Source organism: Polyodon spathula, chromosome 6 (genome assembly GCF_017654505.1).
Source record: "Polyodon spathula isolate WHYD16114869_AA chromosome 6, ASM1765450v1, whole genome shotgun sequence".
In the NCBI taxonomy this organism is placed as follows: domain Eukaryota; kingdom Metazoa; phylum Chordata; class Actinopteri; order Acipenseriformes; family Polyodontidae; genus Polyodon; species Polyodon spathula.
Genome location: NC_054539.1, coordinates 65,191,549 through 65,209,132, shown reverse-complemented (window position 1 = coordinate 65,209,132; position 17,584 = coordinate 65,191,549). Strand labels below are relative to the sequence as shown.

The following is a 17,584-nucleotide window of genomic DNA, read 5'->3' as shown; positions in this document are numbered from 1 at the left end:
AGTTACTGCATCCATCTTATTCGTTTGTTTTATTGCTGATGCTGGGAAACCTATTGTTATTGCTGGGATGATGATGATGATGACTCTTCTTCTTCCTGCCAAAAGTTGCTCGAAAACTGATTAAATTCGGTAGGATGGTAGATTCTTATGGGAAGTTGGTAAATGTTAATTGAACATATGTCGTAGGTCACATGGTTTGGTCGCCATTTTGGATAAAAAAACATTTTGCATAAATGTAAAAATTCGTCTTTCGAAAACCACTTATTGCAGAGTGCAGTAAGTGGTATACTTAGTGAGAGGATAGTCCAAGATTAACTGGTGTTCGTAAGAAGCTGATAGGTTGTGTTGTATGGCGGCCATGCTGCATGACATCATAATCACACGGTACAGACATCATAATCACAAACTACAAAGATCTTCTCCCAAACTGCTAGTCCGATTGAACCAAAGATTGGCACGTATAATCCTAGTATGGTTTTCTTTAAGATTTGGTCAAGGGAAGTTGCTACAATAAAAAAACATGGTGGCCACGTTGGATGACATCATCAACATACCAAACTGGCTTACAAAAACCTTAGTCTCTGAAACCAGTAATCCAATTGAACCAAAAATTGGCACTCGTGATCTGCTGACCACATATGTCCTTGGTTGTTCCTATATATCGGAAAATGTTAATCTTCTGATAGTTCCTAAAATTCATTTGAACTCTGTCGAAACCAGGGCATTTAGTTATAGTGCCGCTCGTCTTTGGAACTTGCTCCCAATTCATATCAGGAGTGCTAGCACAATTTAATCTTTTAAATCCTGTTTGAAAGTGTATTTGTTTGGGTCTGTTTATTTGTAGCTGGATTACATTTTAGGCACATGCTTTTTTATATTTAATTTTGTAAAGTGCCCAGGAATGCTTGCATGAAGTATGCTAGTTTGAAGTGTAATTTCTGTTTAAGGTCCGTTTTTTTTATTTAATTTTTGAACGTGCTTGCATGAACAGCGCTATATACGTGAAATTTGTATTGTGTTGTCGTTGTATTATTATTATTACTATCCAAAAAAAAAAAAAAACAGTCGTAAAAAAATTGTTGACTAACTATTATTATAACTAGATATGTTAAGATATATTATATATATATATATATATATATATATATATATATATATATATATATATATATATACATATAATATATAAACACACACACACACACACACACACACACACACACACACATATAACATTTTTATTCACTAATATATAAATATATATGGTTTAGGTCAGCACGATAAAAGGTGAAAGCTGGAAATAATGCAGCAAATGATACTTCAGAAATCATTAGTGCTAGGATGTATTTTGTTGTAAATCAATAAAGAAAATCTGTTAGCACTTGCTGACAGCTCTAATGTATTATGTGCTTCTTGCTGCAACTGAACACTGGATACTATAAATGCAGTAGTATTACAAGCCTTTGGTAGCTCTGTCATCTTAAGATAAGAGAATTAGATGTCAGGTCCACAGTAACAGCCAAGTAGAAGATATTTACTCCATGGTATGGCTATTGTGCATTACACACACTGGGCACAAAGTCTCAGTTTCATCCAGAGCTCTTTGTTGCAAGTGTCTCTGGTATAGCTAGCTAATAAAGGTTACTTCTAGAACCATTTTTCCATGTTTTCAGTTTAGGCCCAAGTGCTGTTATATTCCAGATAAGCAATCACCTTTGAAATTTCAATTCATAGCAGTGTAATGTAAACTATTACATCTCTACCGTGTATTTACTTGGGTTGCAAGCAGGTCCACTATTAAAAACAAATACAGGATCCTGATGTTACAGTACATGCTGAAGGAACCTGGCTTTTTGTTTCAGTGTCCTGGAATATAAATGGCACCCATTTGTACACATACTTGAATGTAGTATATTGCAGTAAAGCAGTCTGCATCCCTGTTATTTATGGCTTTCAATTCCTGGTCATTAAAGTGCCAATTTCGGCAATTTGGATATGTAAGCAGGATTCCTAGAGGAGAAAGAAATTACCACGTGCGTGCCTGTATGGTATGTCTGACAGGAACTGCAGGATTCCATACCGATTAAAGATATGTTGGTTCTTAGGGGAATAGAGGTATTTGGAATGGTATCCCTTCCTCCATATTCAGTGAACGATATCACCACTGCATTTGTCTGGATGCTGGCTTTTCTGATTGGGCTGTCTATCGCTGACTCAACTGCTTGAGACGCCTGAGTCCGACAAAGACTACAGTCTTTCAAAAACAAAGGGATTTGGCCGAGCGACGCCCGGGGGGAGGGAGGGCTACGTCGGCCAGGGTGTCCTCGGGTCACCGTGCACCAGCGATCCCTGTGGTCTGGCCGGGCGCCTGCAGGCTTGCCTGTAAGCTGCTCAGGGCTGCGTTTTCCTCCAGCGCTGTAGCTCTGGGTGACTGCATGGTGAGTTTGCAGTGTGTACAGAAGCGGATGGCTGACAGCTCGTGCTTCGGAGGACATCATGTGTTCATCTTCGCCCCTCCAGAGTGGGATGGTAGTGGTGGGCTGAGCCTAAAAATAATTGGACATTACTAAATTGCAAAACAAATTGATCCTTGACACTTCTGTTAATTAATGGTGTTGTTGTTTGCTTGGAAGATTACAAAGAAAAAATAGTTACCATGGAAGCATTCATTGACCTTAAGCATAGAAGGCGCTGAGAAATCCACTTGTTACATTTCTAAATATGTATGTGATGAAGCTTTTTTTTTTAATCAGTTAGGATTAATACACAGTAATATTTTAAACAATATAGGACTAAATCAAAGTACTATTAATACAAAGTACCATTCCAATAAACTATTACAACTATAATAGCTCTTACTTTCCAATAATAATAATTACTGAAATTAATTTGAATAAAGTCTATGCAAACCATAGCTTGCATTCCAAATAATTACATTAACAAATCATTAAATCATAATGATGTGCAAATGCAATGAAAAATGCAAAACAAGACATCAAAACATATAAAAGGTGTACAAATTAGGATTAATCAACAACAAAAGAAACCATGGCTGGAGGTCGTACACAAAATTACTCAACTGAACAAAAAAATGTAGTTGAATGTGTAAAAAATTACATTAAAAACAGTGGAAGGTGGTAGAAAACATACTACTGTGGTGTTACAGTGCTGAAATGCTTGCCGTGAATTTGCAACAAAATTTAATGCTGCATTTCCTGAAAGGCGACTGGGAACAGCGGCAGCTTTAAAAACTCTGTGGAAAAGGCTGAAATAGGAGACCATAAGTGCTTTGTCAAGCAACAACAGCAGCAGCTGAGTGGAGCATGAAACCATCCTTTGCCCCAGTTATATTGTATAATAAAATCCATGGTGCCCAATACACTTTCCCCCATTGAAGGAGTCATTGACAGTGACAACACTGGGGTGAATAAGCAAGAATCTGTCCCAGGAACATCAGGTAATAATATTAAATGCACTGCACTTGGTATATGCTACTGTATATTTTATGTTACAGGCATACATACACACACACAAAACGCAAGTTGCATTTGCCCAATTAACAGGCTATTCTTCACAGGTACTGGAAGGCACACGGGGGAGAAGAGGAAACACCCAGCCACAACTACAATGTAACCTTTTGATATTTATTTGGGAATTTGTATGCACAAGTTATAGTTGAATATGTGTTTGCAGTTCAGTACTGATTTCCATTACATGAGAGTAGATGTTGAACTTTTGAAGATTTTTGAGAGTAGATGTTGAACTTTTGAAGACTTTGAGATCTGAACTCGGCTCTCACCAACATAAGCACCAACCAAGACGTAGCTTTGCAGTAAACTAATGTGATCCATCTGCATCTCCATCCATTTGCGTTGTTTTACATTTGATGATGTAGCTTTGTGTCAGGTGTTGATTGCTGAAGTGTAATGCTGGCTCCAGGGATCAGCTCATTTTGCCTCCACAGCGCATCAGCACACACATCGGCTGCGATGCTGGCTCCGGGGATCAACCCAGTGCGGTCTTCCCAGCGCATCAGCATCACAAATATCTGGATTGAGCTAAGTAGGGTACATCTCTGGGGTCTTCAAGTGGGCAACTTCCATCCTTGGTGTTTCGCTGACCAGCCCACGACACCTCAAGAGGGCTCAACAGTGATTCTGGCATCCCAGCACCACCCCCCTCCATCCCCCACTCAGCTCAGCCCAGCTTACTTACCTGTACATCAGCATTGATTTCTTTCTATTGTGCTTGAGATCCCCATCCAGAATCTTTCAGTCTCAACCACAGCCAGTTGCAGCTCCTTTCTGCTGCTTCAGATAAGTTCTTCACTGCGACGCAACTCTTGGTCACTGAACCCGACATCTCTGAGAAACCGGGTGCCACAAATTCTTGACATCCCTTCTCCACTGGCTAAACTCAGGACTCTCCATCCTCGCTGTTCAGCTTCAGCAGCTAGTTGAGCATACCGAAGTTTCTTCCTCTCATACGCCTCATCCACAGCATCTTCCCATGGCACTGTTAACTCTGTCTGGTCGAAGGTTAGTGGTGGCAATCTGTTGGAAAAATAAACTGTTGACCAACATCTGCCAGCATCTTCCAGTTTTCCAGGGCGAGGTTTGGTTTTAACACCTTTTCTTGGTGGTTGCTCTCTTGGATGGAGAAATATTGTCTTTTGCGTGTAATGCTTTGATGGAACTGGTGGCAACTTATTGGTCAGGTTACGCTTGTCTTCCAATGCTAAGGCCAAACATCACAGCACCTGGTCATGGCACCAAGTAAACCGTCCTTGTCTAAGACCCACCTTACATCCTGTCAAAATGTGCCTTAATGTTGCAGGTGATGAACACAAAGAACATGAGGGATCCTCACCCACCCAGAGGTTTAGGTTCTGTAATGATGGGAGAACATCATATGTTGATCTGATGAGGAAACTGATCCTGCTGTGTTCCACTGTCCATAGGTCATGCCAACCGATCTTGCATTGTTCCACACTCTCCCATCTCATCCATTCTCCCTACTTGGCCTGGGAAATAGCCTTTACACACCTGATCCTCTCCTCCTGCTTTTGCACCTCATTGACTCCCAGCTTCCTCCGTTGAGCTGGGTTGCCTTGTGCCATGTAGGAGGAGCTGAACTGAGACCAAAACATCCTTTTCCATGCTGAACTTGCACCATAATATCTCCGATTTGAAGCACAGCCTTAGCATCTTTCACTGCCTTAGCATCTTCTTTGCCGTCCATTATCTTCCAGATTTCAGCACCGGTGCTGCCTCCCTTACGCATTTGTCACGTGAATCTACTAATGTCATTTCCAGTCGGATTTTGGCGCACTTAAACTCCTTGGTTAGAGCAGAGATTGGTAGCTGCACTATTCCTTTACCATGAAGTCCCACTCTGCTGAGGCAGCGTGGAATGAATGATTATGTTTAAAAGCAGTTATGAATATTAATTCACATAGACCCCATTTAATGCTTGGTACATCTTATAAAAATAACATGAGGACAATGTCAACTGTAAACAAGGTGCTTTATTACAGGAATTACTGACGCATGTGGGGGGTGTGGGGGGGAGGGACTGTTCTGTCCAGTCTCATGTAAATCTTTCATCTGTCTGCCATTCATCTACTGAGTCAACTTCATCTGCATCACAAAACAGACTTTCAGAACCAACAAATGTACCTTTTAGGAAGAGTTTTCATATTTGTAATACAGATAATGCCATTACCGACACCCATACTGCCCATATTACACAAAACAGTGCCGTATCAACACAATCAAATAGTGACCAGATTACAAACTGATCACATGTTGACAGTGACTCTTCTCCTGAGTGGGCAGCCCAATCGTCAGGTGCAGAGGGACCATTAGGCTTGGGATCTGAAGACCGGGAGATGGCGGGGGAAAGGGCTAGCTCAGGTTTAGGCCGTAGTCAGGTTGGGAGCCAAGGCACATGGGTCGAGCTGTATGTCAGCGAGAGCTTCCTGCATTTGAACAAAAAATACTAGAATTATCAGAAAGAGAACACGAATTAAAAGTAAGATTACTACAAAACCAGGAAGCACAAGACCAAGAACTGCATAATGAAAAGATGCAACTGATAAAATTAAAGCAGAGAGCTTGCATGGTTATAGAAAAATATTTTCAGGCTAAATTAGAGCACCTTGGGATGCAAATTGAGATGAACACTGATGATTAGCAGTAACCAGCAGTACAATAAAGTGAATTTTATAGACAGGGGTGATTATTTTATTTGGTACAAGCTAGCTAGTACACTTCTTTTGTTCTTTGCAATTGACCCAGAATATCCCCACTAAATTATATAAATACAAAGGTATCATAAACATTGGTTACAAATATTTTAACATGTCAAATATTTTGGGATTTTTCATAATTTTACAGGTACACTACATGCCCATTAAATTTCTTCCTCCTAACCATAGCTTTGCCCACTTAGTGAACATGTAACAAAGTCATATTAAAACAATATTAATGAACTGTGGCACTCTGGGTTTGAATAAATGGAGATTAGCATTTGGTCTTATAGCTTTGTTATTCTATCTAGTTACACTGCATTATGTATTGATTGTCTGGTTTACTACAGTAGGAGGTACCAATTAAACCCAATCTTGTTTCATACCACCCCAAAGCACACATTTTATAAGCCTCTATTTTTTTAAATATTGAATAAAATGATCATGTTTGTTATATCTGCTTTTTTAAACATGCATTTGTGGTGTGTTGTCCAGTGAAAATGAACTGTTTCTCTCTCATATTGTGATATCAGAGGTTCTATTCCTCTACACACTGCCTCAGGGAATGCTTTGTTTTTCTTCAGTGTCTAGTTGTTAATTTACTTCTCCAATGGACTCTTGACATTACTTGACAGAGTCTAGTAATGGAGAAAGCATGTTCTGCTGATGGAGCTTGGTTTGTTTAGCACAACAGTATAAAATTAAGGCCAATCCAGGTGCATGGAGAGACACTATTGTAGAAATATTATAATAAAAATATTTTTCAACTGCTACTACAAGAAGTTATACTATCCTCAATGTGTACCTATTATTCAAAATAGTATTCTACTTTACCATACAAAAATCCAATTCCTATTGAAATAGCTCTTCACCCCCACAAAGAGGGAGGAAAACTATACTATTTTACCCTAAAAACTGGAAGATTCTCTCTCGACCCTCCTGATGTGGCAATCAAGGTAAACTCCAGGAGATTAGTTGTTGACTAGCTAAAGTGCTGAGCTAGATTGAGCACACACGCCCCACCAGGCTCTGGTGTAAAGATGGGTGTAACAGGGTGATCGCAGTTCGAGGTCCCTAGACCAGATAGCTGACAGAAACAACACAGGCAGGAACTCGGGTGAAAGGCGCGTTCTTGTGCCATTTTTTATCAACAAAAATAAATAATATTGTAACAAAAAAAAAAAAAAAAAACACTGCTCACAGCCAAATAAAAGCTGAAACAAAAGCAGCATAGCTCCACATAGAAGAAAAATAATATTGAGGTCAGGCTGGGCAGTTGCCTTCAAAGATTCTCTAACCCTAATTCAACTTTCATTTTTAGACTCACTTTTTCTTTTCTTTTCTTTTCGTGCTTTTCCCAGTCGCTCACATACCTCCTTCCAAACACTGCCCGAAACAACCCATTTCTCTCCATTATATCCCATGTGGCTGGAGCTTAATTAATCATCAATTGTTAGGCTCCAGCTACATTCTCACATGTTTTTGGCAGGGATAGGAATTAACCCCATCCCTGCCAACCACCACCACCAACACAAACCAAACAATGCACTATGTACAGACAGGGCCCTGCCGCAATGGGTAATACAAATAGCAAGTAAAACAAAAGTAGGATTAATTTCCCTATGTAGTTATCACAGAGAATAACACTAAAACAGGGGTTATGTAGTTGTAGTGATGGACATGTGTTTTTAATAAAGTACAGATACCAACAACTGTAGTTTAAACATAGTTATTGTGGTCTACAGTTAGGGTTGGCACCTGACCCCGTAATTCCAGAACACTGAGACAGAACAGGATTTTGAAGTTGCATTAAACTGAAGAAAATCAACCCATGAATTAAGTGCTAAACCTTTGCTAAATTGACAATACAACACTAGCTTTTAACAAATTAAATAAATAAAAAAAAGTACCATCATCAATATTTATTTATTTTATTAATAGTTTTTAAAATATTTATATTAAAGTTCCTTTATAGTTAGTAATAGTATATCATCTTCTCCCACTCAAATCATTAATACTGACCAGCTGTTCACTATTCCTGACACCAGACAGTGTGAACACTGGATCAGTGTTGTTATTTAATTGGGAGATTCAGTGTAAATTAGGGCTATACATTACTAATTAACAGGCTATAAATAGCAACTTTTAAATACTGAGAACTGAAATACTAATTGTACGAAATAAAAATAAAAATATCTTGAATAAACCTACACATAGGTTAATTCAAGGTGCGTTTTTTTGGGGGGGGGGGTTAATCATAATGACTCAGATAATTAAGAAGCAGTATTAATTAAGCAAGTGCTCAGTGCTCAGTTCACATATTTATTTCTTTCAGTTTAAGGGCAGCTTAAAAACGCTGTCCCGTCTCAAAGTGTTCCGGAATTATGGGGCCCTGTGGCAACCCTATCTACAGTATATGCAAGGTATTGTATTGATTGTACTGTGAGTGTTGTCTGATGTATATTTGTTTGGGTGTAAACTGTCACCTCAAATTATTGGTGCATCTTTTATATTTCCCTGTCATTTGATCACCTGGAAGTGCTACAGTATTACAGGGTTCTCTAATGGGTGTGTAATGCTAAATTGTATTGCAAGTTGATAGGAGTCTTCACGTCTTCACTCTACTACTATAATGTTCTTTAACTGCTTAGGTTTCAGCTATAATAAACTCATAATAGGTTCCAACCTTTGAGTGAAGCCGAGTGAATCAGAACAGAGACAAACCTATTAAACGGTCTGTATGCACTTGCCTCTGTTTCTTGGAAACCAAACAGGATATTCCCCCACTAATTTATCATCAGCAGTCCTCCTGCTGCTGTTTTCTTCTGATACTCTGGAACGGTGTAATATTCGGTCCACTGTGCAGAATATTTTTCAAGGCGCTAAACCAGTAAAGCAGCTCCGGTGTTACAAACTGAAACAGGGTGATGAAGTTGTAATGGAGGTTTCATCTCCCATGCAATTGTGTTTAACAGAATCTAAGAAATGGTGGCCTACGTATGCATCCTACCTATGAGTTTTGTCATTTGGTTGGTTGGTTGGACTAGTGAAGGCTCATTTTGTATTATCATTTCTTACACAGAGTTACAGTAATACAATCTGGTTGTCCAAGCTACACGCTTGCTAACATGCTGGCCATGGGAATTTGCATGTTGTCGTATATTATATATTTGCCTAATATTTGTGCCTATTTGTTTCTGTCAGCACTCTGCAGTGTATTCCAATGCCAGCATGGTCAATATCTTGCTTCCTGCAGGTTCAGTGTCTACATGGTAGAATATATAAATCCTTCTCGACCCTTCGTGGGGTCACTGAGTGGATAGCTTTCAATGTTACAATTTATAAAGAAAGGCTCACACAACTCACAGGATTAAAGAAAGGGTCCACTTTTAGATCTAACACGCTTCATTATTCCTTGCTCAGCTGGTTAAGTTAATTAATCAGTCAATTTTCAGTCAGTTATTTTACGTAGTGCCTTTCATAGTAAAGCATGTAGATGTTGAAGAGAAGAGGCCCAAGAACAGACCTTTGAGGGACACCACAAATGACCGGGGTTGCATCAGCACTGTTTCCATCATAGAAAACAGACTGTATGCATCCAGATAGGTAAGAGGACAGCCAGGAGAGACCAGAGATCTCAGCATACTTCTGAAGGTGGTCAAGAAGAATGTTATGATCTATGGTGTCAAAAGCAGCAGTTAGGTCCAGGAGGACAAGGACAGAGGGAGCAGCAGCATCAGCATTAAGCAGGAGATCATTTACAATCCAGAGTAGAGCAGTTTCAGAACTGTGATGCGGTCGGAAGCCAGACTGCAGAGATTCAAGCAGATTGTTATCTGTGAGATGTTTAGTCAGCTGGCTGGCTATAACCCTTTCAAGAGTTTTGTCGAGAAAAGGAGGATTGGATATGGGACGAAAATGAGATAAAACAGCCCAGTCGAGGGAGGGTTTTTTGAGCACTGGCATTACTTGGGCAATCTTGAGGGCAGCAGGAACCAAGCCTGAGTCCAGGGACAGGTTGAGAGTGGGCATAATGGAAGGAGCAAGGTCAGAGGCACAGGGACGGACAAGATTTATTGGCCAGGGGTCCAAGGGGCATATGGCAGTAATTGATTTCAGCAATATGCTGGAGACAAACGCTTAATTTAATTAATTTAATTAACTTTTTAGCTGGGGGATTTGGAAATGTACAGGTGTCATTGGCACACATGTCTCTGTTATACAGTATATAGGATAAAGTTAGTTGTATACAAAATAGACTACTTGCTTAGTAAAAGCTTTTTTTCTTCTTTTCCAAGGGCTCTCATTTTATACACGGGTTCTGGAAAACTGTGAAGATGAAGCAAGATTTGACGAGGTTAGTATTTGTTTTTTGTTAACCAGTATCACCAGAATATCATTTTAACCCTTTTTATTCCTAGCATTTGTTTAATTAAACACATTTATTTTAATGGAGCGATTACATGCTCACTTTCGTACATATCATTATGCACAGGTGCATCTGCTCTGCATAAATAATCAGGCCAAGTGACCAATCTGCATAGTCCCCGGAGCATCTTGCTGTGGAGGTGTACAGTTTCCCTTACGAATTTGCGCATGCACATTTTTCAAGATGCACTGGCCATTTCCCTTTCGTACATCTGTTGCAATTGTCTTTTTCAAGAAAAGTGTTTTTTGGAAAAAATATTAAAATAAAATAAAGATGGAGAGGGATGTGTATATGGAGCTAAAGTCAGGCCAGCTATGTTACTCCATGCCCATGGTAATTAATGCCCTGTGGCATTGGGATGGCGACCAATGGAAGGCCTAGCAGTAACAGGGGAGGTCTGTGCTGACTATCTGGCGCATGCGTGGTACTGTAGGTCAAGGGCGTGGTACTGCAGGACGAGGGCGGCATCCCATAAGTTCCGCCTGTCAGTAATGGCGATGACACCAAGAGGTTGAGAAGAGGGTGTGTGGGCTTTCCCTCTCTCTGAGTGGCAGGCCTTGGGGGATTGCTCGGCCCATAAGTACTGCGCTTGGTTATGCATTCGGGTGGCCGTGATTGAGAATACACAGAGACGCTGGCCAAGAAGGCCGATGTAAACAGGCAGGAATGCCAGTGGTTGGAATGAGTGACCGGAATCAGACAAGCACAGCTGAGGAAGACATCCAGCCTTAAATAAACCGATTATTTACCTATATGGTTACCTACCCGAGGGAACGTGTATAGTGATAGGGGAACCTTGGCCACCCCAGTGAAACGTAGGACAGAGACCCGAGTTGAAGGGCATAGCGGCAGTGGGGGAACTGCGTAAGCCGCACTTTTGTTTTGTAGTTTTATTACTGTGTTTTATTTTGCCTTTTTCTTTCACCTTTTGTTTTCATTATTCTTTTGAGCACCTGTGAGTGCGAATATATTGAACTGTACCAGCATTGGTATTATTGTGGAGCTGACTACCATTGTCGGTCCTCAGGCCACAGACAGCAGCGCCCTCTGAGGGCTACAGAGAAAAACAAAGAAAATAATAAAACTGGGCACCAGTGCGGTGTTGCAACGAAACCTTCTGTCTCCCGTGTGTGTCAGTGAATTGCCCACCACCCTTCCACAAGTTGTATAGCTGGACCTCTGCTACCTAGAGGCAGACATGGAGAGAACAGCAGCCCAAGTACCAGTGTCTCCAGCGCGAGAGGGAGAAGGCCTGCTGTCTCCAGCAGGAGAGGGAGAAGCCCCACTGTCTCCAGCGCGAGAGGGAGAAGCCTCACTGTCTCCAGCACGAGAGGGAGAAGCCTCACTGTCTCCAGCACGAGAGGGAGAAGACTTGCTGTCTCCAGCACAAGAGGGAGAAGCCCTGCTGTCTCCAGCGTGAAAGGCCATGCCTACTCCAGCGACCAAAGGAGAGCCTCACCAGTCCCCTGGGGGCGAAGGAGAGCCGCACCAGTCCCCCACGTCCGAGGGAGAGCTGTAACAGTCCACAGTGATAGAGGGAGACTATCTGTTGCTCTCACGTGGCCTGGAGCACTGCTTATGGGCCCACTGAAGTGTCCTGTTATTTTTTTGTATTTTAAAATACTTTTTGAGACTGTGACTGTCGGCTAGTAATTATTGAATTAGCTGACAGTCACGCATCTTTAGTAAACCCATGCAAAATGTGACCGAGGGTCTAACAAGATCATTGATAGCTAGTTAATCTCTTGGTCACCACTATAAGAACCTGCTGCTTTGGCTGCAATGGGTTGGGTGTTCGGTGAGTGGAGAACAGGAGTAGAGAGGAGATAAAAAATAATAACAATTGCTACTGGTGCTAAACCACCTCAGCCCAGTACTTGTTTGGGTCAGTGTTTTGTTTGTCTATTTATTTTGGCCAACACGCCATTTTGTTTTGTGTTTTCTGAAAGTCTTTTGTTCTGTTTAAAACATTGATGCGCGTATTTTATTTAATAAATACACGCATCAGTGCATTTCATACCCCATTCTGCTGTTGCTATCCATTCATTTCCTGGCCTGACGTCACCACCAGCCAGCCTGTTTACACCAAGGCTAAAAGCTACTTGACAGCAATTATATACAGTGGATAGTTAATCAGATTTTAATTGATACTGTTTTGAACTTCCTTTAAATTAAAAATGATATATGATGAAATAGTGCCCATTTTATTGTAAACCCCAAGTGTGGTGATAAAACCTTTGTTCTTTAAGCTAAATCGACTTGGTAGTGTTTGAAATACAAGTAGAGATACATGTATTTTGAAGGTTATTAAATTTATGAAGGTTTTCTCCTAAAAACAGTCTGTCACTTAGCAATTTTAATTGGTTAGAGGGCATGACACACCATTTAAAGATGACAACACTGTTCATGCTTTTGACAGATAGACTTGTTAAAAAGTGATAATAGATTATCAGACCTCCAGGGGTCAAAGCCTCAGGTGATTTATTTTCTTTAAAAGCTGAAATAGTTTTCACAGAGTTTTAACTGCTTTGGCGGTATTATTCAGAATTTTTTGGAGTCTTAGTTTTCTGCTGTACCCAGCACTCCAGGTAAGCGGTGGACTGGGTGTTTTATGCATTGAAAATGTATGAATTCAGTATGATATTTAAATTTAATGCATGAAGAATAGACATAGCAATTGTGCTGCACAGCTAGAGTTGTCATGTTATCAAGCTTCTTGTACTTTGGTTCCCAGCATCTCAATGGTCAATTGTGAATATATGCGGTAGCTAGAGAATGAATCAAAGAAATGCCAGGACAGCTAATTGTAGCCTGCCTGGGAATTACAAGAAACACTTGTTCAATAAGTCAAAGTTTTCAATTAGAACGATTGTAAATGAAGCTGTTGTTCAAAGTAACATTTCAGTAAAACATAAAGCTGTAGTTAATGCATACCCCTTAAGTAAAAATTAAACAGAATCGATTGAAAGTACTCATGAGTTCAAGTTAATGTTGTATTTTACTTGCCCAAAATACATTTTACTCACATAGTAATCTAAATTGGAGAGTAAATTATTCAATGACCTAAAACCTTATCTGGAGCGCTGGCTGTACTATACCTCTGACCTAGTTTGTTACAATGACAAACAGCTAGACTTCAGAGAGTAATGATGTTGCTGTGTTGGACTGCATTGCTTGTTTACTCTTTGTATTATTGTTTACTTTTGTATTCTCCACGGCATCTCTTTATTTTTCACATTGCTTTGATTTAAATCTGTTCCTTGTTACCAGAACAAAATAAAGGTTATTAATTTGGGCAGATGGAGCACACAGGAGTCAAAAGACAATATGACCTCACACACAAAGTAATTTACCCCTTGCAAGCATCAATTACTGCCTGACCCTGGGTAGAATGAATAGCTCAACAATGCAATTGTGTTTAAAATAAATTCAAGCTAGAAGCAGCAACAGTCAAAGCTTATAAGATAACAGGTCCTTTCACCAAAATTCAATTTGCTAAGTTAAGTGACTTGCTAAGTGTCATACAATGATTCAGTGGCAGTGAACAGGACTGATTACAAGCCTGTTTCTTTAACCACTGGACCACGCAGCCTCCTCAAATTGCTTAATGGAATTCTCAGCCACCTAACACAACAGTATGGATGATTTAATGTATGGAGCACTCTAGTACTGACTCAGTAAAGGAAGTATATACATACATTATTACATTTAGTTATTGTCAATTTGAACAGCTGACCACATTGCAACAGTATTAGTTAGAATGTTATAAAAGTGCAGCCCATACCACTTTTGCAAGATGTAACATTCCAAAATACCACCACTGCAAGAGAACTTCAATAAAAACTGGTGAAAACGTTGAAGCTTGTTTTTCTAATATACCAGTATTCCCTTGCAATGGAAATTTGATGAGGATATTTCAGTTAACCAGGCACAGAGATGGTAGCTGTCTTGTCACAATAAGTTTAGACTAGTAGTTTTAAAATGGTATGCTGTCTGTGCACACAACCCTGTTGGCTGGTTTGGTATTAATCATTTTAATATTTCAGTCTCGCCTACAGTCAAAATTAAAAAGCTCTGCTCTGCCACTGCAACATTACATAATTGTATTTTTTCTATGCACGTTATTTTCTCTCTTATCAGTGTCTGTGCACTAGGCCCTTGCTTCGCCTACGTTAAAACAATGTGCAGCATTATTTGTTTTTTTTGTTCATATTTCTGAGATGTGCTTTAGTAGTTTTTTATATGAGAAAGAAACAAGGGACGAGTAATAAAGACATTTAAAAAAATATTTTACAGGTTAGATTAGTTAGACTATTCTTATCCCTTTCAGCAAAATAAATATACTGGAAGTCAGTAATATCAAAGCCCAATATGACGGTAACTCAAACAGCCATTATTGCAATTACTTTTCTGTACTGTAGTTTTTCCGAAACGTGTAAGTCAGAGCAACTAGTCAAGATACTAACTAGTTAGCATATATTGGGTTTTTTTTTGTCTGGAGGAAGAATGTTATGAATTTAAACAGGTGCAGTTTAACCTGTTTGATGGTTTAAAGTAAATGTAGTAAAAATAATTCTGAATTGGATGGACTACTTTTAAAGCTTCTAAATGCAAATGCATGTGATTATTTGATACCCTGTTTCGATGTAAGTGCTTGTTTTGAGATACCAGAGGTAACATACACACAAGTTGCATTTCATTTCCATACAAGTGTGCATTATCTGCCTATTCAGATGCACTGCATGCACTCACTACAGATGATGGGAGCAGAATCATAGCAGTATGCTAACATACACTCTGTCTTGACTTTGTATTACTATTGAGAAATCTGTTTGTGAAAGCTCTACTGTATGTGCAACTAGAAAGAGCTAAACTGTAATTAAATAAGATCTATGACCTGGTTACAAGTACCAGTATGCAGATGTCTGGGTCGTAACAATCGTTATTGCCAGTAATAATTTACAGTTATTGAGCACTTTGACTCCATTGGTATTGGCTGAGGTGCACCCTCTGACACAGGGCAGATTTATTAATTTGTTTACCCAAAATGCAATGTGTCTTAACATGAGATTTGTAACAGAATTACAGAAGATCAGGAAGTATATTTTTGTCTCAGCAAGATGAGGATTCTTCAATTTCAACCAGACCACAGTGGCACATACCAAAATCTGTAAAGAATATAGGACAATGACGCTATGATGACATAATGATTCTAGAAAAATAATGTTTGATTCTGGTGCCAAAAGCTGTTGTAAACATAGCCTTTGTACCTGTTTTTATCTTTTTATATTTAACAGGTTTGATGTATGCCGAGAAGGCAAATAACATTTTAGGATTATACAAAAATGTTTTTAAAATAATGTAGTACCATAATTGCTATATCATGCTGTCCCAGAAAACCCAAGCTAATAGTATGTTTAATTATGCGTACCACAGAAATGTTGGGAAGCTGGCTCAATTGATTACATTCATATATCACTACTGATTAAAACCCTTTGTTTTCAAAAACCATTTGCTGTTTCTAAACTGATATTTACTGATACATGTTTCAGATCAGTTAGAAATTAAAACAGCAGTTGGTTCAGCACTGAAAATGTGTAATAGTTTGCAATGCCTTTCACAGATTTGCTGGGGCGTAGTATTAAATAAATATGGTGTGGTCAAGCATGGTACAAAATGTGATCTAGTATACATACTATGTATAGATCAAATTCGTTTTTTATACTATGTAACAGTGTCTTTTAATATACACAGAATTAATGTTGAATAGGTAAACAGCTTATAATGCAAAATTTAACAAGTGAAGTGTTTATCGCTGTTTTTTTTTTTTTGTTGTTTTTTTCGGGATTCGTTTTTTATTACTCTGGCAAATTGACTTGATGATATACTGAAAGATAGTTAAAGGAATGAACAACTAATTAAATCATAGTTGTTCTCACAACACTTCAGATTTTAACAAAAGTGATATTAGCTTTTGTAAAAGGAATTTTTTAGGGGGAAGTTTGTATTTGTTTTCATAACCTTCTGTTCATTTAGCAGGTGTGCATAGTTACTAGTACTAGTTTCTTATGGAAATCTAGAAGGACAATATGAATGTAAAAAGGAAACAAACTGGTAATTCACTCCCTGTCTAGTTTACCATTGCTCTTAATGAAAAAGTAGTAAATGTACTCCCAGTGTGCAGTTAAATCTGGTGTTCTGTCATTTTTTCCAAACCATTTGTGTATGCGTTTCATATCTGAAATTCTTACCTTTCCATGTCTATAAATATAAAATGTAAAACAAAACATGGAAATAATGAACAGGATAAAAGAGTGAATAAGATGTAATGTTTTTAAAAAAACCTCGTGTGTAGTCTCAGCTGATCGGGTACAGCGTTCAGTATCCCTCAGTTAGATGCCTTCTAAATGCTAACAGGACTTCAGAATTTTGAAACTCTCATTAATAGTGATATAAGTATTAATCATTGTAAGAGATACAGTAAGAATAAATCCTCATGCAATAGCATTAATATTCTCTGCAGAGACATTAATATTCTCAGTTGATAAATGACCTCTTGAAGTACCCTCCACACCTAACATGGAAAATATAATTTATGTTTATATAATGATTATGGTTATGGGATATTGGCATTACTGTGGCGTTTTACAAGTTAATAATGGAACTCCTCAGTCAACAAAGCCCATTATTATCCAAAACATGCCACAGTAATGCCATTATCACTAGTACAGTATACTACTAATTTTTCAAGTTATTTAAATATTTACCTTTTGTATGTCTGAAATAATCTTTGTAGTCCACTGCTTACTGCAGTGGTTTTAGAATGTTTCATTAATCATTGTCATCTCTCAGCTGTGCTTTATTTGCTGTTCCATTACTGAGTAATAACGGCCAAGCTCAAGGAG

General features: G+C 38.9%; 1 protein-coding gene across 16 annotated transcripts in view; it reads left to right on the top strand.

Moving 5' to 3' along the window:
- The window catches only part of LOC121317477 (otoferlin), a 130,801-nt gene that overhangs the window by 1,768 nt on the left and 111,449 nt on the right, over nucleotides 1–17,584 (top strand). For all 16 annotated transcript variants that reach the window (XM_041253449.1, XM_041253456.1, XM_041253464.1 and 13 more), the window contains exon 2: nucleotides 10,549–10,607. In XM_041253449.1, the coding sequence (XP_041109383.1) occupies nucleotides 10,549–10,607 (59 nt within the window). The remainder of the gene's footprint in view (nucleotides 1–10,548; nucleotides 10,608–17,584) is intronic.